This window comes from Vanessa cardui, chromosome 20 (genome assembly GCF_905220365.1).
Source record: "Vanessa cardui chromosome 20, ilVanCard2.1, whole genome shotgun sequence".
NCBI classification, from domain to species: domain Eukaryota; kingdom Metazoa; phylum Arthropoda; class Insecta; order Lepidoptera; family Nymphalidae; genus Vanessa; species Vanessa cardui.
The window spans coordinates 9,776,862-9,800,642 of NC_061142.1; the positions used below are offsets into that span (position 1 = coordinate 9,776,862).

Sequence of the window (23,781 nt, forward strand, 5' to 3'; positions counted from 1 at the left end):
TTGTGTTCCTTTTGAAAGGCAGAGTAAGTCAGTGTAACTGCAAGAATTAGCCTGTAATTGAAAAATTACTAAACCAATATGCATAAGCCTTATAACAGATAATGCACTATATTTTGAAAGAAAGATTTTAGTATATTATACAAGACAGACAACATCAACGCACTGTTTACTAGTATATAAATTATACATTTACGTACCAACGTAAAAAAAGTAAAGTAACAGCCTGTAAATTTCCCACCGCTAGGATAAGGCCTCCTCTTCCATTAAGGAGAGGGTTTGGGACATATTCCACCACGCTGTTCCAATTTGGGTTGGTGGAATGCACATGTGGCAGAATTTTTATGAAATTAGACACACGCAGGTTGCCTCACGATGTTTTCCTTCACTACCGAGCACGAGATGAATTATAAACACAAATCAAGCTCACATATATGTATATAGAGGTGCTTGTCCAGGCAAGCATTTTGAACACGCAATCATCGGTTAAGATGCACGCGTTCTAACCACTAGGCCATCTCAGCTCTTTACAACGTACTGAAAACAAATACAGAACACGTGTTAGTCGGTTTCAGTAATCAAGATCGTGTTCAGTGAATCATGTCAAAGTTCAACCAGGAAAAATAATTGGGACTCGTTAGCGGAACCAGAAATTACGTCCTTAGAACGAATTTAATTGAATCGTTCCAAGTATAAATACTTACGAGGTAAGAATCTAAATAAGGAATATAAAATATTTTATCATTGTTCGGAAAAAAAAAACATTTGTAATGATTGAATTTGTTTTTAGTACAAGCAACCCTGGGTTATTTGTTATGGCCTTCTATTCTTTTTAAGGAGAAATGCTTGGAGTCTACTTCACCTGACAGCTTCAAACTGGGGAATATTTTTATCCAAGACATAGGTTTCCTAGCGATGTGGTAAGCTATGGCTAGATGTCGTGAAGCAAGACATAAGAGCCAATGGACTTACACAGAATAAAGCCAAAGACCTTGCCAAGTGGAGTAGGCTAATTCGGAAGGCAGAACCTGGCAATTTTTTTTATGTAATAGATTGCCGGGCGAGCATATGGGCCACCTGATGGTAAGTAAACCCATAGACAATGACGATATAAGAATTATTAACGCGCATATTGCGCAATATGGCGCAAATGGCCTTATATCGTCAATGCGCCACCAACCTTGGGAACTAAGATGCTATGTCCCTTGTGCCTGTAGTTACACTGGCTCACTCACCCTTCAAACCGGAACACAACAATACTGCGTACTGTTGTTTAGCGGTAGAATATCTGATGGGTGGGTGGTACCTAACTAGGCGGGCTACCACCACCACCAAGTAAGAATTGCTAGACAATTAGTTAATGCCAGGCTGAAGAATTAGAAGAAGTTGTTCTTCAAGTGCGAGCAGGATATAAATAAGCCACATAAGTTAGAAACATGAAAATTAAGTAGTGACTCTCTAATTTGAACTCGTATTTTTCGATATAAACTCAGCCACGAACATATAAAACCTTTTTTGATAAATATCATGGAAATATATTCGGCCAAATTTTCAGGTTTGTATCTGACGCTTTGTACTCTCGGAATTGTATTGACTACACATACAACACGTGATTGTTACGAATAGGAGACGAAGGAAATGAAGAAACAGGTTATTGAAAATTAAATATTATTTTCAGATTTGAAATTATTGGAAAGTATATATAAAATTAAAGGAAACGCAATGGCGCATTATGATTAACACATTAAGGAACATTGGTAAAACAAGTGTGAACGGTAATCAATGTACCAAATACATTTTAATAACACACAATTGTTAATAAACAAATAATTCTTTCGTGTTTAAGCTGTGATAGCTGCTGTGACCTCTTGTCATTCAGGAAAGGAAAATTAGTGAGGAAACCTGTATACGTTCGTTGAAATTTTCCTACATTTATTTGTCAACCCGCATTGGAGTAGCTTGGTAGAATAAGCTCCAAATCCTTGACTCAATAAGAAAGAAGGCTTTTTACTGTAAACAATGCTATAAAAATAAATCACGACCCTTCAGTCAGACTACGACAAATAAAACAAATGATGATCGCAATTACTCCGGTTATACATTTAAAACAATACTTTCAGCTACATAAAAATGTTAAGAAAGCGATTACAATGAATCCCTTTGAAGAAACCCATTGAGATATCGATCTACTATTACAAGTAGGAAAGTGCCTTTATCGAAAATCTCTTAGCCAAGCGCCATCTTTGATGTTAATATATCCTTTTCTAAAGGCATAGCGAAGAAAAGGGATAGGTTATTGTTCAAGCGTCGAGTTGCATTCCAGTCTCAAGTACTATTATGTTGTGTTCTTCTTTGAAACGATATTACAATACGGTGTCATATTTTTGTTTAAAGAAAATTTTCGCATACAAGTATAGAGTACTTGTATCCATAACGGTAAAATATCAGAAGCATTTACACTCACCGTTTGTGTGTTGCTCTACATCGAAATAAACTGTTAATATTTATCCCATATATTATGTATATTAGCGGACTTGAAAATGATCTTCCTGATGATTTATATTGGTCACTATCGTTAGTGGTCATTAGTCAGAGCATGAGAGCTAAGACGTTAGCCTTTAGTTAATCTAGCTCAATTCCTTCAAACTGGAACACAGTTATTTCACGGTATTGCTATTTGACGGTAGATTATATGATGAGTGGGTGATACCTATCCAGGCGAGACACAAAGTCCCGAAAAGATAGGAAGTATTCTTAATGTTGGTGTGTTCAAATTATCTGAGTTATCATTAATATAAAAAAGAAATAATCCTTGGTTCTTTCAAAGTCTATTCAATCATATCATTACAAGCTTATAGCTTAATAAAGATTAAATTAAATGAAAATGTTAAATTTATATCAACATAATTAAACTATGTATATACAAAGCAATCAAGTTAAACAAGTGCACACGATTTTATGTTAAAGAATTATATATAAACAAAATTATGATATTTATGATATGGCTCTATTGTATGTCTAATATCAAGAACATATATTTATGTTATAGTGACTCATATGGTTTTGTAATACATATATTATAGAATAATACAACGGTTTATTGTTATTGGGAAAGATACTCGATCGTCGATCTCGTAATTCTGTTTACGATACTAGCAACAAAACTACATTTAATATAATTATATATATTACAAATATATATATTAATTATTTCAGTAGGTCCTTACTCCATGGTAGTTCACAATCGAATGATTCGTAATAATATTGAGCATTACTTTTATTTGTGAACGAATCAATACAACAACTAATAATTTAATGGTAAAACTAAGAAATCATAAAGAAACATTTATTAATTTTTTTAGGTAAAACAACCTTTTTGGTGTAGTGTATACATATAGCTATATTCCGAGGTCCTAGTTTTATGTTAATAAAAAAAAAATAATATTAATACGTTCTTGTTCCATTTTTGAAAAGTCCGTAACTCCGTAACTCAGCATAGTGGCTTGTGACGATAGCGTTGAATACCTCCATTGTCCCGAGACGATATCGACTTCGTTAATCCGAGAACTTTTCGGCTCAGTAGACTTCAGCATACTTTACTTCCTTGAAAGTAGGAAGTATTATAAGAATTATGTAGACATAATCAAGCCGTGTTTCTTTTGCCGGCTCCTCTCGGGTTTGAAGTATTTATATATTGTAGACGAGAAACTCGGTAGAATGTACCCGTACATTCCAAGATTTAACATTAACAGTTTGAACTTTATAATGGAAATATAATAACTGTCTTAATATTCTGGACTAAGCTAAGAACCGTGATGGCTTCTGAGGTTAAAGTCAGGACAAGCATCATAGGATTAATTCTTGGAAGTTAAGAAGGACATTAGGAGGACATTATATGCGTTGGATGAGAATCTGCTATACCTATCAGCACACCAGCCCATATTGAAGCTGCGTTGTGGAGTAAACTCTGAACCTTCTTTGCAAAGGGGAAAGGAGGCTTAGCTGTGAGCCATTAACAGAATGATACTTTATTCTGCACTCAAACTCAAACTACTTTATTCAATATAGAAGTATTACACTTTCTTATTGATGGTCAATTAAAATCGTTCGGTTCGGAAAAGAAAACACCCTGACCCGAGAAGTACCGGCGAAAGAAACTCAGCGGGTTTTATACAATTTAATATGAAATGAAATAGCCAGGAGCAGGAGGCGATCGTTTGTATAATAACTTTTTGCACACAAGCGTTCCTTAATTTTTTTTTTAAATTCGACAACAGAGGTATTTTTAACGCTTTTTGGGATCCTGTTGTAAAACCGTATACATTGATCATTGCACTATCAGTATATTTAACTTTATGAAAGTTGTAATACTTTATTGCAATAATTTTAATTAATTATACAAAAGCACAATTTTTATTTGAATTGATATTAGCGGTCTGTGCCAATCTTAAGCGTTTAAGTATGCACATGAAAATGCATGAAAATCGAGACTTCTTAATAAAAACGGACTTACCGGCTACACTAGACCTCTCTAAGGCAATGGGCATTACCATAAAACCAATAACGGGACAGCTGTCTCCCTCTGCCGACACCTTGAGCGATTTCGAAGAAAACGTTTTAGGCAAAGTTACTTGTGTTTACCTTGAAACTGGACTTTGAAAGCTTAAAAGTCTTACATATTTTAATGATCAATCTTTGTTACTTTAATCTACTGGTATTTTGTTGCTGTCAGAAATATTCATTCATAATTTTTTCGAGGTTATAATAGATTATCAAAAGAAAATAATAGTCATAGTATATAACTTTTTTATGATGTAAGTTGGCGGACGGGCAAACGGGGCATTTGGTGGTAAGTGGTCACCACTATCCACTGATAATAGAGCTCTAAGAAATATTAACCATTTCCTACATCGCCAATGCGCGGCCAAGGGAACTAAGATGATATATTTTTTATACCTGTTACACTGGCTCACTCACCCTTAAAAGCGGAACACAACAATTATCACTTCTGTTTGGTGATAGATTGGGTGGTATATACCCAGAAGGGATTCCACTAAGTCCTACCACCAAATATTATTTGAATATTCATATTTGGATCTAGCTTTTGAGAAATTATTGAGTGAATAAAAATAGGGAAACGGCGGCAGAGGAATGATACTATATACGTACCTAATAAGCAGTTTTTCTTGTGGATAAAATTGACGCTAGGAGTTATACATAAACAAAAAAGCGGGTATGCTCATACATATTATAAGTGAAATGCAAGCTAGCTTCAGGAACAATATGCAAATCTGTGACGTTCTCCACAGATGATGCGGAATCGTACAAACAGACTTCATGTAAGATGTCTTCCCTAATAACCAAGCACAAGAATAGTCATTATAAATACAAATCAAGCACGCGAAAAATCAGTAGTGCGCTCATCCAGATATGAAACAGCCATCCTCAACCCAAATCCTTTTGGTATTCACAATGAACCATATTGGATTTTTAAATCTTAGAGCCGAGTGGTTAGAACGCATGCATCTTAACCGATGATTGCGGATTCAAACCCAGGCAAGAACCACTATATATATATATATATATGTGCTTAATTTGTGTTTATAATTCATCTTGTGCTCGGCGGTGAAGGAAAACATCATGAGGAAACCTGCATGTGTCTAATTACATTGAAATTCACATGTGCATTCCACCAACCCGCATTGGAACAGCGTAGTGGAATATGTTCCAAGCCCTCTCTTTAATGAGAGAGGAGGCCATTAGCCCAGCAGTGGCAAATTTACAGGCTGTTACTTTTTTCTTTACTTTATTGATAAAATAGAATAAATAGCTGAATATCCTACGATCGTTCATAATATTTTCATTATTCGTAATGTGTTAAGAACTTTGACGTCTAAACGCTAGTACTAAAATACTTCAATTTACTTAATTTAAAGAGCCGCCTCGTTAGATGTCAAAGTTCAACGCGAATTCGCGTAATGAAAGTAAAGTTAATTCGTTAATAGGAATATCGTAACACAGGAAACAGTACATACATAATTATATAATGAAATAAAACTAGTGTTAACGGATTTAAATCGAGTATATTAATTATTTTTATCATCCCGACGTTACGAGCACTTTACAACGTTCGTGGTCACGGATAGACTGAGGTGACATTTGTCTATTTGAAGTACAAATATCGTGAAAATCTAAAACAACATTATAATTATATAATTAATTAAACTCACTGGCACTTATACATAACAATAAAGAAGAGTTAAAAAAATTGCCCAAAAAAAGTATTCTATGTATATTTTATCAATGTTCTGATTCCATTATTGAGGGCAGGATTCGTTTTTCAAATTGACTTCCTCAAATCAAACCCTCAATAACGTATTCGATAAAAAAAAAACAAAGAGTATCGGTTCAAATTTAGCGAAAATATCGCGGAACAAAACACGAAAACAACGCGATATTGATAACCTTCCTTTATTGAAAACGGCTAAAATAGTATTTTATTACAGAAAGTTGTCGAAGTATATGTAATAAAACTATTGCAGCTATTCCTTTTCTCTTGGTATTTCTTTTATAGGTATTCTTAACTGCCTCTTTGGTTTAGTGGCTCTGATGTTGATCTCAGAAAACAACGGATTAGCTATGAAATGTTCAGTTTTTTGGTCAATAATTTGTGGGGATATTCTTATGACGTAGTTCAAACTTTAGTCCCTATACATAAACTTGTACAATTCTTGTCGTTTTCCAAAATTTCTGTTGGTAGATTTAATAATCTTCTAAATTTGGAAGAATGTTAAGTTTCATAATCTTTCAAGAGTTTACAATTTCCATCTTAAAGTTACGTCGTCCTCCAACGTTCCGTCTTATTCCAACCATAACAGGAAAAAAGTATAATAAACAAATTTGGCGGCAAATTGACGCGATATCATTGGTCGATGGCTTGATTAATCTGTGACATTCTCTATGGATTTACGAAAAAATACGTTTTATTGAAAGTAATAGTGTGTGTGTTATATTTTATATTAAGATATATTAATCATGAGATGGCCCAGTGGTTAGAACGCGTGCATCTTAACCGATGATTGCGGGTTCAAACCCAGGCAAGCACCACTATATATATGTGCTTAATTTGTGTTTATAATTCATGTCGTCCTCGGCGGTAAAGGAAAACATCGTGCATGTGTCAACCCTCTCCTTAATGGAAGAGGAGGCCTTATCTCAGCAGTGGGATATTTACAGGCTGTTACTTTACTTTACTTTATATTAATCATAAACTCTTAATAGTTCACAATATAGATGAGTTATTAAGAAATCGCATGAAATACCTAAATCTAGATTTGGTTTATTTATCTTTTTTTCTGCTTTCATTGGTGTAAGCTAACAGAAACTAGTTGTCTATCATGGCTTCGCTCGCCTTTTAGAAATCGGTCGTCAGGTGTCAAGGTACAAAAAAGCCATTGTCCTTCCTTCAGGTTCAAGCTTGATTTGTATAAAAAAATGGTTTAGAATTGAAAGACTTTCTTTTATTTTATAGAATAGGTTGGCGGACGAGCATATGGGCCACCTGATGGTAAGTGGTCACCATCACTTATAGACAATAAAGCTGTAAGAAATATTAACTATTCCTTACATCGTTAATGTGCCACCAACCTTGGGAACTAAGATGTTATGTCACTTGTGCCGGTAGTTACACTGGTTCACTCACCCTTCAAACCGGAACACAGCAATACTGAGTACTGTTATTTGGCGGTAGAATAACTGATGAGTGGGTGGTACCTACCCAGACGGGCTTGCACTAAGCCCTACCACCAAGTAGAAGTAAAGACTGACACTTACTTTTGCATTTACATTGGTATACACACAGATTAGGTCGTTTGATGTTATAAAAGCTATGTATTTATAAAACACGTGTTTAAAATACGAAATCCAAATGTCTTCAGGGTAATCACTATAACAATTAATCGAGCGTTTCGTTTAAACGAGTGTAAAGGTGGTTTACTCAGAAAAATACCGCGAGCATTCCGACAGACTGCATTGTATTGTTCCGTCGAATATTGTTTTGATTGTTAGCACCACGATCGTACCTCTAATGGATTGAGCGAAGTATTATCGCCTTGTTTTAAATGAATCATCAACATTTCGCCTGAATAATTAAATGAATTGTCTAGATTTTTTAAATATTCTTTTATAATTTTAATTGAAATAATAATATTTAGTATTGCTTTGATTTTCAAATACGTTTTTTTTATTGAAATAACATTTATTAGTATGATTATTGATTCGGTTATAGACACCGTATTGTGGCACTACCGTCACTTCCTCTCGGTGGTGGTGGTGCGGCGACTGGTACTGCCTGGCACGAGAAAAAACAAAAGGCGGTTGATTTTGAACGGGGAGTAGAGAAGAAAACGAGGTTCTGAGATGGGCGGTGGTATATAATATACAACAAGCGGATAATTAATATATGTATTGATTGGTAAATTAATATAGTGACAAATTAACATTATGTGAGTAGTTTTATTACAGAATACGCGAATAAAATGTTCTCTTCACGGTTTCTTATGAAATTACAAAAAAAGGATTTATTAGATGTTTATATTAAAAAGCTGTTTAGTCTGTTGTATTTTTATTTAAAGATATTATGTTATTTAAACACATCTATAAGAAAAATTGTTGGTCTTGACCCATTTCAAACGAATGTCGGAACAGGAAATCTATTTGCGAAAATCAAGGAGTGCAGGGAAATTAACGCAAGCCTTTGATTTTTGTAAAATACCGGCGCTGTTACAAAGTGTCAGCGATAACAAGGCAGCCCAAACGAACCGTATACACGTTGGCGCCCGTCTGCCATCTGCCAGTTCGGGACCGACTATGTGCAATGGTGAGGAATATTAGGCCTGTCGACAATGATGTTCTAGTAAACAGATATGTTATTAACGCGTAAAAAGTGAAGACTAGAAAACGTCCTAATTGGGATGTTTGCCTTTAGTCGTTTTACGTAGTAATACGTTATAATACATCATAGTTACGTAGTAATACGTTTTGCGTAATTAAAACATCTAGTTATCCCTTTTACATGTAACATGATGAGTTATCCTGTAAAAGTGATGTACATTGCAATATTTATCAGACTTGTATATATACATATATATATATATATATATAATTAGATACGTTGTATAACAGGCTGGCTTCCCAAATAAAAAAGTTGGTCTAATAGTAACTTTGTAAAACTTCATGGAGTATTTATATTCATATTATATTTATACAGTAATGATTATACAACTGTTTTATGTATGACAAAAAATATAAAAAATGGAACATTGTGAGGAAACCTGCCTATTACTAATTTCAATGAAAATCTGGTGCATGTGTATCTACAAATCTTCTCCAGCATTGGGAAATTTAGACAATCACTATTATTGTGAGCTAAATCATCACTTGTAATTTAGGGCTATCTACCCATATTTTATAATTACATCACATTTCATCATCAGCCCGGTTTTGTCCACTGCTGGATATAGGCCTCTCCAAGCGCACGTCACTCTGGTTTTTCTCCGGATACTCGCATCCAGCTCCTGCCTGCCGCCTTGCGTATATCGTCACTCCACCGTGGCTGAGGACGTCCTACACTACGTTTGCCGAGACGCGGTCTCCACTCTAGAACACGTTTTCCCCACCGGTTGTCGGTTCTACGACAAATTTTAATCAGTCCTACCCAAATGTTGTAAGTGTCGTCTTCATATTTTGACTCGTTTTCATTTACTTTATATATATATTAACATAAGTTAGCTTTAACATCCATAACAATTTTCAACCGATAAATATGACACTTGTATCAACGAGAAAAGTGTTCTTACTTCAGTAGTTTTATGTTTAATGTATGAATAAGAAGTGGCTGTCCATTGATTTCCTTTGAGACAAACCCACTTTCTAAAATACATACCTTTACGTACTTTAAATCCTTCAGAAAGTAATGTCGAATAAAGTCTAGATATATTACATAAATTTAGTTTAGAAAATAAAAATCAAAAAGACGTAAGGTACAAATACAGAACTAGGTTGTCTGGCTTTGTTCGAGATCGTCTTTGCCCCGGGACATGGTGTATGGTACCAATACAATGTATTCATTTTATATTTTACTGTCACAGCAATACATGGCATTTTTGTGTTCAGATTTGTAGGGTGAGCCAGTGTAACTACAGACACAAGGGACATGGGACTTCTAAGAGTTCCCTAGGTTGGTGGTGCATTAGTAATTTAAAGACTGTTAAATATTTCTTACAATGCTGTCCGCCAAGATATATATATATATATATATATATATATATTTGTGATATGTGGCAAACGAGCAGGAGGCTCACCTGATGGAAAGTGACTACCACCGCCCATGGACGTCTGCAACACTAGAAGGCTAGCAGGTGTAGCTAGCTGGTTCCACAAAGTGGTTGCGTACGGCAGAAAAGCTTTGGCTCATAGGTCATTATATCCTTAATATATAATGTGACAATTACGGAATATAAGGTAGGTCAAGACTTATTTAATAGCACCGGGGATGTTTGGCTTTGTGGGCTAGGTGAAGTCGTATTGGTTTTCTCTCCTATCGGACTTAGATTGACTTATGTTTTCACAAACTTGTGCACTAAAACTGCTTGTACGATGTGACTTGTGTAAGACAGCCTAAGCAAAGACAAAATCACTGGTTGTGAATCATCGAAAAGGGTGATTAATTATTATTAAAATAATTAATAGTTAAAAATATTTTTTTTTCTTATAATTATAATATTTAAAGCATCGATGCGAGTATTAAATAAATAAATTATTAAATAAAATTACTCTGTAATGTAAGTCGCTAAAGCCCTTGTGTTATGGAAAATCAGAAGTAACGATGGCACCATAAACACACAGACCTAAGACAACATAGAAAACTAATTAATTTTCTACATCGACTCGGCCAGGAATCGAACCTACGACCTAGAAGTGGCGTACCCATGAAAACCAATGCACACGCTAGTTGACCAAGGAGGTCGTCAATTATTAAAACAAGGGAGTAGATTTCGGTATGAGAAGGGGGTGTAAAAGCACAAGCACAATTGATATATCACAATAAAATCTAAGATGCTTAATGCTAACCCAATTGAGACATGAAACCTGGTTTCTGTTCCCACAAAACGCTTACATTAAATAAATACAAAACAATCAGGTTAATCATTAAAGCTAGCAAACATAATATCCAAGTATTATATACAATCCATCACGGCAAACGATGATGGATTAATGTCGATGTGATTAGGCACCCCCCTCCCCCCTCCGATGGAAACACGGGTCTCGTAACATGTGCAATTGAGGCGAAGTTTACGTAGTATTTGACAAATTAAAGGCTTAGACCATTTAGCTAGGAGCTCTTAATACTGCTACCAGTTTTCCCTTTATTGGTTTCCGACGACAGTCGAAGTCGTGAACCCACTAATCAAGAACAATCAACCCATGGAGAAGATATACACATAATATTCTCTATAGCTGACCATATTATTTTCTCGTACGTACAGGACACATTTTTCATAAGAATTTCAAAGATAAATAAACTTTATAACCGTAATATACAAACTTCGTAGACGAAGTCGCAAGGCACGTAAAAATAATAATGCTTTAGTGTGCAAATATACATGTATTTATTTTATTGATCTCAAAATTATCTTAAAAAAACAATTGCTTTGAAACTATGATTTTGTCACCATAAATATAAAAAGCTTAATTAATGCCGCTATATAGAGTGCATTTGACAAATGGACCATGAAATATTCCATCACACAAGAATACTAATAATATTAAAAATTGTTAGGATTTCAAAGAAAAAAATACAATTATTAGCGACAGTAACTTTGTTATACAGTATTATGCAAGTAATTAGTCCAATTATTGTTAAACTTCCATCTAAATTTATAATTAAAGTATTTTCCTATTAGATAGATAATTTAAAAGTATGTAATTTTTGTAGAATTTGACGTTATCTTCCGAAAAGTTTCATGAATCAACGATACGAGCAAATTTATCGAAAACCGAATGCCAAACATTGATATCTTATACAGCTGCACCAAAAGTTACTTGAGCTTAAACAAATAAAACCCTTTCAAGACTAGACAAGGCAGAACTCGGACGTAAAAACATGAATCATTCCCTGTATAATTTTCAGTAAATACGAAAGTGCTAGCATTCATTTGGTGGTAAGGCTTTGTGCAAGACCGTCTGGGTAGATACCACCTACTCATCAGTTATTCTACCGCTAAACGACAGTACTCATTATTGTTGTGTTCCGATTTGAAGGGTGAGTGAGCCAGTGTAACTACCGGCACGAGGGACATAATATCTGAGTTCCCAAGGTTAGTGGCGCATTGACGATTTAAGGAATAGTTAATATTTCTTACAGCGTTATTGTCTATGGGTAATGGTGACCACTTACCATCAAATGTCCCAAATGATCGTCCGCCAAACCTACACCATAAAAAATCACCTAATTTGCCATTAGTTCATTAAGACTTTCCTTATTATCATAAATATATAATAATGTATTATTCCAATAAAATATAAAAGTAAAGAGAAAAAATCGTAATACTGTATCACCAATTCAAATCACGTGTTGCTTACCGCCAGATCCCAATGTTTTGGTAGATATTATTGTTTTTACCTCCAATATGAGCACATTCAACGTGTACTACGCATTCCATATCAACCATTTTCTTATTTTATATTGAACTTGTATAATAAAAATTGATCATTGTATTCTATAGTCCTATTACTGATTTCTCTGTATTTATACTTTATATTGGTATTAGTGAGATTTAGTAGAGGCGTGTTTGTGGATGTAGCTGAGATGGCCTAGTGGTTAGAACGCGTGCATCTTAATCGATGATTGCGGGTTCAAACCCAGGCAAGCACCACTATATATATGTGCTTAATTTGTGTCTATAATTCACATCGTGCTCGGCGGTGAACGAAAACATCGTGAGGAAACCTGCATGTCTAATTTCATCGAAATTCTGCCACATGTGCATTCCATCAACCCACATTGGAACAGCGCGGTGGAATGTGTTCCAAACCCTCTCCTTAATGAGGGAGGAGGCCTTATCCCAACAGAAGGAAATTTACAGGCTTTACTTTACTATTTTACTTTTTACTGTGTTTGTGGATATGTACGTGGATGGTTGCACCTTAGACACACCGTGACTTGCTATAAACTATAAAAAAAATTAAATCTTTTTCAATAATTGGACTATCAAACGCAAAATATATTTCTCTTCAATCTGGTAGGTTCTGTGTTGAGTGACTTCAAATAAACGTTCAAGCTTTACGTATCAGTATGAATTAAAAATCGATAGAATTTAATGAAGCCTTCGATGTAACTAGTGTAAATGAAGGCACAAATATTTTCGATGTCCTAGAAATCATTGTTCGTGTCGTGTAGATGCTGTAAAGAGTGGTTTGTACTTCTTGTACTTCTGTTAATTACTGTGACATACATAGGTATATATTTTTTTAAATAAGATATGTAAACGGATAACGTAGACAAGCCGTTGACAAGTAATCTATGCCAATAGCCACGATGCCGTAAGAAATATTAACGATTCCTTACGTTACTAATGCGCCATCAATTGGACCTAAGATGTTACTATATTCTTGTTCCTTTGGTTGGTTCACTGTCATTGGCCTTCGATCCGGAATACAGCAATACTGAGAATTACTGCTTGGAAGTAGAATATATTATAAGTAAAGGAACAGCTCGTAAATTTCCCACTGCTGGGCTGAGGCCTCCTCTCCTACTGAGAAGAGAGTTTAGAACATATTCCACCACGCTGTTTCAATGCCGATTGGTGGAATGCAGATGTGGCAGAATTTCTATGAAATTAGACACATGCAGGTTTCCTTACGATGTTTTCATTCACCGCCGAGCACAAGATGAATTAAAAACACAATTAAGTATATATATATGCACGCGTTCTAACCACTGGGCCATCTCAGCTCAAATATATTATAAGTAGTGCAGAAATACTTCTTAATTTATATGAAAACACCTTTATATCAGCTTTCGAGGACAACAGCGTTTTCTAAATTGTCTGAAACATTATCCTTGTCTGGATAGTTTGTAGAACTTTTAGGTTTAAAAGCATAAAGCGACTAAACTTGATACACTGCAGTTTCAGCTTCCTTCGATATTTTACAAAAGCAAATAATGTAATGTTTGCTCTATTTTTAAAATGCTCTTGTATTCTTCTATAGATAGTACATTTAATGCTATATTTTTAGATTGAGGATAGTTCTTTTAACTTTTCGAGCTAGAAGCCAAAGATATTTATGATTAAACTTTTTTTTTAAACTATACAAAAATAATGAACACTCGATTTTTGTAAATATTTATTTTATTTTTATTAAATTACCAGCACAATGCTCTATGAAAACATTGTGTATGTTTACGTTAACGAATAAATAAAAAATGAAGAATATTTAGGTTTAAACATTTTTTATATGTTTTATAAAATATAAAAAGTATAGAAAATATATAACATAAATATTTTATTATACATTACACATAAAAGTCTAATGGGTATTGACCATTTTTTACTTTGTAAGGAGATACCACTGCCTATATACGTAGCATATATAGCATCGTAAAACGAAAACTACTGACTCTGTCACACTAACACTGGGTTTGATTAAAAAGATGAAAATGGTTATCATACCTAATGTATATGACATAATAATATCCAACTATTATTTAAAAATATTAGCTTTGTCTCAGGTTGTAAATTTTATTGAAATCGAAATTTAATCTTAATCTTTAAAGATGTTTGATCAAAGATGAATGTTTAATATTATTTATGTATTGGTTTCAGAGCATGGAGGAACACAAATTAAAGGAGGCTACATGCTGCGGTACAAACGTAAGTTATATATTTAATCCACTTTATTTAACGAAACCGTTTGAAGCTTATGTCAAAATATAAATATACATTAATAATTTGTGCAGGTCTACATGGACGATGGACCCAACGATGGACCCAACGATATTCTTATAAACAGATATGTTATACTCATACTAAACAACAGAAAAAAGTGTGCCGCGCTGGGGACCGTTTATTTTAGTTTATTTTTACATTTCGTTACAAGTAACAAAGATAGCTTGATAAAAAACAATAAGTAAAAGGGATGTTTTAATTACGCAAAACGTATTACTACGTAATTATGATGTATTATAACGTATTACTACGGAAAACGTCCCAATTAGGACGTTTTCTAGTCTTCATTTTTTGCGCGTTAATGACATATCTGTTCACTAGAACATCATTGGATGGACTCGATTGAATATCTACAATTATAGATCGTTAAAAAAATAATTATATTTAATTGATAGCATACATATATCCGCAAAATTAGGATAATCGAGATACTACAATATTATATTTTTTTTTATATATGGCTTTTATTTGTGCCAAGAGAGCACAGATTATTTCGCCAATGTCATGTGCGAATTAAATTAATTAAATTCAGTGACATGACAGTTCAACGGGCGGCCATGTTTGATGTTTATGGGTGCGTTCAGAAAACTGTGTAATGAATCATCATTGGTAGCTTTGCCCACCTAGATATAAAACGTTGATCTTTGATTTGAATTAGAACGTTTATAAAAAAAACTAAATGAAAAATATAATTCCTCACAAGATTATAATCATGTTAAAAAGCGGCGAGTTCATAGTCGTCGATCTCTTAGATTAAATATAAATTTAATTTTGATTACAAACCTTTTTAATTACATGTACAGAAAATTTAAATTTTATTTAATCTACAAGATTAATTTAATTTACATAAAGGAGAACTGCGGATATTCTTGCCGGTCTTTCTCAGTAGTGGTTGCTTTACATTTGATTCAATCTTGCAAAATGCTCGTGAACATACTTTAATAATGTACATATTGATTTTATTATATTAACTTAGATTTAGATATTGCTTTTTCAAATTTATATTACATTGAACATCAATAAATGTTATGGTATGTTTATCGTCAAATGTTGGTAAGTAATGCACTTCAATAAAATATAAGTAGTTTATTTTCAAACACAATGTTTAATAGATGAAATAATAGAAATTGTTTACTTAATAAAGTATTGGTATGATGTTATAAGTATAATGTAAGCGTTTCGAATTTATTGAAGCACATAAAATAAGGCCACAGGTGCACATTTCCTCCCCTTCATAAAATCAAGTACACTTCAGGTTATTGGCTAATTGTGGTTCCATTTATTTCCATAATAATATAAGGGTGATGCGAATAAATCAACGAATATCACGATTATTATTTCTTGAATAAGGAGCTTATTTTCCTTTCCCTTTTTACATGTTCTAAATTTGAAATTGAGAAGATTTGTTAGTAACAGTCAGGTCTAAAGAGGGGAAAGATTAAATCTTATTCCAAAGATTTAAAGATATATCATCCTGTCTGTCTGTTCCTATGTATGCTTAGATCTTTAAAATTACGCAACGGACTTTGAGACGGTTTCATTAATAGATGGAGTGATTCGTGAGGAAGGTTTTTGTATATAATATATGGACATTTTAGTAAAGAAATAAGAAAAAATATGCTGTATAATTATTATCAACATTGCACTGGTGTGGAGCCGGGTTGGGTCGCTAGAATATTATATTGTAAAGTGTGTATTATTACTTCAAAGTAATTATATCATAGATTGTTAATATTCACTGACCACCAAGTAATTGCCTGTACCGGATTTCGATGCAAAGGATGAGTAAGCAAATGTGATTACGTTAGGGTAACTGATCCACGATTAGTTACAATCGTAATATGCCTCATGTCTCAGTAGTCTCACCGACTTTGTTTCGACTTATCCGAGATAAAACGGCCTATCTCACTTCAATTTATAGCTACGCAAAAGAAAACTTAGATTCTTTATATTAGAGTACGGAATAGAAAAGCTTCACACATATACTTTTTAATATATTATCGTTATTATGGAATTCAAAGTTTTTTTATTTTTTAATCTCATTTTCGGAAGGTACAATTTTGGAGCTCCCACCTTTCTCCCTTGCCCTGACATAGCATGGGTGTATGTGTGCAAATATAATTTTTACTCTATAGCACACAGGGTAAACTATTATTAGGGTACACTCTATGTAAAGTTTAGTTTTTATGTTAGTTAGCTGTTTATTTTTACATAAATATGATATGTGAATGGTAAATGATCACCACTGCCCACAATATTAGACGAAATGATATGTCCCCTGTTACGTTGGCAAACTAACCTTTAATAACGGACCTCAACAATTCCAAGCACCTATTGCTGTTTCACGCCAGACGGACTTGCACAGAGCCCTACCACCAAGTAAATTAGATATGACAATAAATAAAAAAAATAACAAAAAGAAAAACTAACTTCAAACAAAACACTATTTTAAAACAAATAGCTAAAAAGTAATAAAAATAATTGCGTATTCAACATATTTTTAGAGTCCTCCTAAGTAAAATAAAATGTAAAATATTACACTACCTAAAAGTCGATTTACGATTATATAACGTAGTTATAGTTATTGTTATATTTGGAATCGTTCCACCCAGTTAAAAGTTATGAGGTAACAAACATAAATAAAAAAATACAGACGAATTGATAACCTCCTCCTTTTTGAAGTCGGTTGAAAAAGAAACGTCATCCCATTTATTAGCACAGATTATTTATATTACAATATTAATTAATATTACACAATTTAGTATAATCTGTTCCAAGAGAGAGGCTTAATTCGCATCGAGTGCTGTGTACACAATTATTATTTTACAGATAATATTTACCATTATAAATGGCTAACACTGTTGTTCATGGTTGTGTTTTAATTAATCAATATTAGTCATTACACGGTATATCGTCTGAGTAGTATTTTTTTATTATTTATCCGTCTGTATTTACTCCTTTACGAACCCATTTTGTAAATTATATTTTGAAGAGAATCTTCTCTTGAATATTTTTTCATCTCAACTTCTCACCGACAATTGTAAAATGTATATTTAAAATCTATTACTGTGTTAAATACTACCCCGGCTACCCCAGCTTCTCAGTGGTGCAATTGATACTAAATACACTACATACGAACTTGTTTATTAACGACATTACATTAAAAACTTCTAAAATAATCGATTTTTATTTACTACATTGTACATGTATCATATACAAAAACTATCCTCTCGAATCACTCTATCTATTAAAAAAAAAACACACATCAAAATCCGTTGCGTACTTTTAAAGGTCTAAGCATGTATAGAGACAGACAGCGGTAAGGGAATTTGTTTTATACTATGTAATGATAATGATGATCAGACTTAAAACATATTTGCAATTTTACTAACAAGAGAACACTATTATGAGCCGAGATAGCCCAGTGGTTAGAACGCGTGCATCTTAACCGATTATTGCAGGTTCCAACCCAGGCAAGCACCGCTTTCATGTGCTTAATTTGTCTTTATAATTCATCTCGTGCTCTGCGGTGAAGGAAAACATCGTGAGGAAACCTGCATGTGACATATTTCATAAAAAAATTCTGCCACATGTGTATTCCACCAACCCGCATTCGAACAGCGTGGTGGAATTTGTTCCAAACCTTCTCCTCAAAGGGAGAGGAGGCCTTTAGCCCAGCAGTGGGAATTTACAGGCTGTTGTTGTTGAACACTGTTTTGTCCAACTAACTTCTCTATGCGTTCCAACATAAAACAAACTATCATTTTTAAAACACATCAATCAAATACAAAAAGTCTTCGGTCAAGTAGCGCTCTTTTGTATCGCCATAACATAGTATTCGAATAAATATAAACATACCTTATACCTTCGGAATAAAAATGTATGCCGTAGGACATTTCGTTTTTGTTTTTCTGGTCACATTTTCTGGGAGAATGCGAGATTTGAGAAGACAAGGGGTATTATTTATCCCTTATCTCCGTTCTTACGTTTGGCTTTGAACAAGTTGACCAGATTCCACGCTGTTCGAGACACGTACACAATAAACCAATACGTTGTATTATCATTTATAATTTATCAGGGCCAGTGTGATATCACTCAAATACATATCTTTTATGTAGCGTGGATACTGATTCGATCTTTGCAATCAACTGAGTGGTGGATTGGCTTACAGATATCTCTTTGTGCTATTGGAAATGATACAAATTTTTGATATACGATACTCTGTATTTGAGGCGCAGTTTAAACAATAAATTAATATACTTAAATCTTAATATTTGAATATTATACCCATTTATACCGATAGGCAAATATGTATATATTAATATCCCAATAGGTACTTCAAATTAATGAGTTTATTAGATTAATGAGTTTATCATTGATAGCACACCTTGGGAATGAAACGATCGCCTCCTAGCTATTTCATTTCATTTAAATTATTTATAATATATGAGACAAAAAAATACCCGCTGAGTTTCTTCCGCCGGTACTTCTCAGGTCAGGGTATTTTATTTTCCGAACCGGTGGTACTGTTTCAATTGACCATCAATAAGAAAGTGTAAATACTTCTATATTGAATAAAGCATTTTGAGTTTGAGTTTGAAATGGTACCGATGGAATGTTATTGGTACAAATTGTAACAAAGTAATTAAAGGTGATTTCAAAATTGAAATAAAATTATACTTCGACAATTCAGGTCATAATCGCGGTGTTCATTGCCAAGACTATAAATCACGCGTAGCGATTTCGTGTAGCCTTTTGATAAGGTATTATAGTAAAAATATGTAACAGTAATATTCAAACATTGAGTTAATCGCAATTTTAATAAGACAAAGAATGTCATTCCAAGGGTCGACCCAATGAATAAAATGAATGAAATGTTAAATTTGACGTTCGTCTGTTGGTCATATATAATTATTACATAAATACGAAAGATTAACTTTCATCTTTTTTATATATTTTATAATTATTACTTTACGATGAGTATGGATTTAAACTTTCAACATGTACATACATATATTTCATTTCCATTTCTAAGTTCGCTTATGAATAATTTTAGATATTTTAGTACATACGAATAAATTTTTATTGTTAATGAAAGATATTTTTATATAGCACTTTGCCCTTGGTTTCACTCGTGTGTGTGTTGGGTAAAAAAGTAGCCTTTCCTTGTTTGGAGTTCGAGTTTGATTCGTAACAAATTTCATGAAATTCGGTTCAGCGGTTGACATTGAAAGAGCGAAAGGCAGAAAAAGTAAATTTCACATTTATAATATAACTTAATATGATTGACAAGAAAAATAATTAATTCGCACATTGTAATTTAACCACGAAGTAAAATTCTTATAACAAAATAAATCATTAAATTAAATTACATAAAACGTACTTTTTGTTAAAAGCTTTTTGGAGTACGTGAGATGAGCTTAAAGTGTAACGCGGAACACAAACATTAACGGATCGCGGTTACGACCTATTTCGATCTTCATAATCATTCGATCGCTTTGTGAAAATATTCCATTGGATTAATTTTGCATCCATTAAAACGTAACACATTTTCGCTTTATAAACATCTGTTATATACATATTGAATTCAATACGATATAGGGTTTTTATACATCTTACTTGGTAATAAATTTTTTCTAGATATCATACGTCGGTCAAGTCGTTCCATAATAAATTCCCACTGCTGGGCTAAAGGCCTCCTCTCCCTTTGAGGAGAAGGTTTTAGAACATATTCCACCACGCTGTTCCAATGCGGGTTGATGAATATACATGTGGCAGAATTTCTATGAAATTTGACACATGCAGATAACCTCACGATGTTTTCCTTCACCGCTGAGCACGAGATGAATTATAAAGACAAATTAAGCACATGAATCAGCGGTGCTTCTCTGGATTTGAACCCGCAATCATCGTTAAGATGCACGCGTTCTAACCACTGGGCCATCTCAGCTCAGCTCATACGTCAGTACCATAACGTCAACTTACATGAGTATATTGTGTTTAGTTTGGTTTTTGAGAATGAGTCAGTGTAAACATGAGAAATATAATATGTTATTCTTATCAGTTGGCGATGATTGGCGGTGATAATAGACGAACGACTATCTACTGGTACATTTGTTTGTCTACGTTCTTGGAGTAAAAAAAATGTTTCTTTTCAGAAACATATACTCAGATAAATAAACATAATAGGTTGGGGAAAAAGTTTCTTCGTATTTTATATGAAAATTCAAAAAGTTTTTTTGTAGTTTATTTACATTTGACTAAAGTATGTAGGTGCCATTTTGTTCCATAACTTTTTGCCATCTTGTTTGCGACAAGTGGTTTAGGCAGTCCTCTCGTGATGTTAACCTGACACTGCCTAAGGAATTCTGCAGAGACCGATACAGATGAAAATCTGAAGGTGCAAGGTCAGGACTATACGGCGGATGCATTAATTACTCCCAGCCAAACTCTCGTAATTTTTGTTGAGTGGCTAAAGATGTGTGAGGTCTAGCGTTGTCATGGTGAAAAACCACACCCCTTCTGTTGATCAATTCTGGCCGCTTTCTCTCAATTTCTTGCTTCAATCTCATCAATTGTTCGCAATACAGTTCTGAATCGATGGTCCTGCCGGGCGGTAACAGCTCATAATGAATGATGCCCTTCCAATCCCACCATACACACAGCATTACCTTGTTGCGAGTTAATCCGGGTTTTGCCACAGTCTGTGAAGCTTGACCGGCCTTTGACCACGATCTTTTTCAAACGTTCTTGTCGTATGTGATCCACTTTTCATCACCAGTTATCAGCTTCTTCAAAAATGGTTCGGTTTCATTACGTCGTAATAAAGAATCACAAATGAGTACAGGGTTCATTAGGTTTCTTTCAGTGAGTTCATGAGGCACCCATATATCGAGCATTTTTGTGTACCCAGCTTTATTCAAATGAGTCAAAACAGTTTTGTGGTCAATTGCCAATTCTTTAGCTACATCTTAACTACTAATATGCCGATCTTGCTCCACTTTTTCAAAAATGGCATCAATTTTGTCCGTAACAGGGCGACCAGAGCGAGATGCATCTTTGATATCAAAATTTCCGGCTTGAAAACGCTTAGACCAAACTTGCGCTACTCTCACAGATACTGCATTAGGTCCATAAACATCACAAATTTTTTTCGCGGCTTGAGTTGCGATTTTACCTTTTTTACAGTAAAATTTTAAAATGTATCGAATTTCTTCTTTAGATTCACTCATTTTAACAACAACAAAAACAAATGAAAATCACACAAATTCCTAATTTGAATTTGGAAGTGCCTTCTTTAAAATTAAAACTTTTTAATGATACCAAAATCAGCCAGATACAAATAGTATAGCCAAAGAGATTTTATTACAAGTTCATACATACTATATGCGAAAAGACTTTTTCCCCAACCTAATATATCAATGTATACGGAGTATAACTGAAAAAATATTTTTTGTTATATTTAATTTACTTTTAGCTATTAAGGTTTATAATAATAATACTTGTTTCCATACTCTTTCATATATATGTATATATTACATATATACATATCTCACGATTTTATCAGTCTCAATTTTTTCCCGTAGATCGTGTAATTTATATTTTCAAATGCTCCAAGTCAGAGGCTACATGTAAATCTCAATTCAGTTGCCTCATTGATTTAGTGTTGATCATCTAACAAACATACACAGTTCCACATGTTATTAGATGGTGTTATTAGTTTTTACATTAATGATGATCAATAAACATTATTCTCTATATTGTGACCTAAGGATGATAAGTCGTTGAACATAGCTCTTTTTTTGACGACCTCCGTGGTCGAGTGGTGTGTACACCACTGTGTGTGTGGTGGGGTTCGATTCCCGACCGAGTCAATGTAGATTATCATTAGTTTTCTATGTTGCCTTGGGTGTTTGTGGTACCTTCGGTACTTCTGATTTTCCATAACGCAAGTGCTTTAGCTACTTACATTGGTATCAGAGTAATGTGTGTAATGTTGTCTCATATTTTTAAGTCTCCAATTACGAAGGACGTCAATTTTCACTTTTTTTTTATTTAGATTAAATACGTCCATCAAGGATAAAACCATAATCATAATTAAATATTATTCACCTGTAATTAATCTCCATATTAATTAATGTTTGGAAACAATTTCAAGCGTCGATTAAGTTTTTATACCTGTGATAAAGCTCTGACTCGGATGTTGACAGTAATGATAAACTTACATGTATAATTCAAACTGTCTTTTTTGATTATGACAGTTTACAATCTCTTACAATGTATTAAAACTCACAATCGATAATTTTGGTTAATTTAATTTATTTTTAAAATTTTGACATAAAACCGTATTAAGACTGTTTTCCGATTGTCTCTTTATTTTTATTAATTCTATAATGTTTTTTTTTTTATCACTTAACTTTTTACAATGTAGACTTATAATTTCCAAGTAATCTTAGAACACCTGTAAAAAAGTAGGCAATTACCCATTTACTTATTATGACTTTTGTTTAATGTGTATTTTTGTTGTACTACTTGTTGGTGTTGTTAAATAAATAAATAAATATAGGTCATTGACATACTCTCGTGTTGTTCCAGGAAAGTACCTGTGGAGCACGTGGTCGGAGGAGTGGGTGGTGCTTTACGATGACTCCACTATGGCCTGGTTTAAGGTCAGTGTTTTAATATATGCCAATTTATTTAAGGTTCCTTCAGGAAGTTTTCAATAATAATATTGGTTTGAGCTGAGATGGCCCAGTGGTTAGAACGCGTGCATCTT

General features: G+C 33.6%; 1 protein-coding gene across 1 annotated transcript in view; it reads left to right on the forward strand.

Annotated features, from left to right (window-relative positions):
• Positions 1 to 23,781, forward strand: part of LOC124538242 — a 136,697-nt gene that overhangs the window by 35,658 nt on the left and 77,258 nt on the right. The window contains exons 3-4 of the mRNA XM_047115230.1: positions 14,883 to 14,930; positions 23,601 to 23,674. Coding sequence (XP_046971186.1) covers positions 14,883 to 14,930; positions 23,601 to 23,674 — 122 coding nt within the window. The remainder of the gene's footprint in view (positions 1 to 14,882; positions 14,931 to 23,600; positions 23,675 to 23,781) is intronic.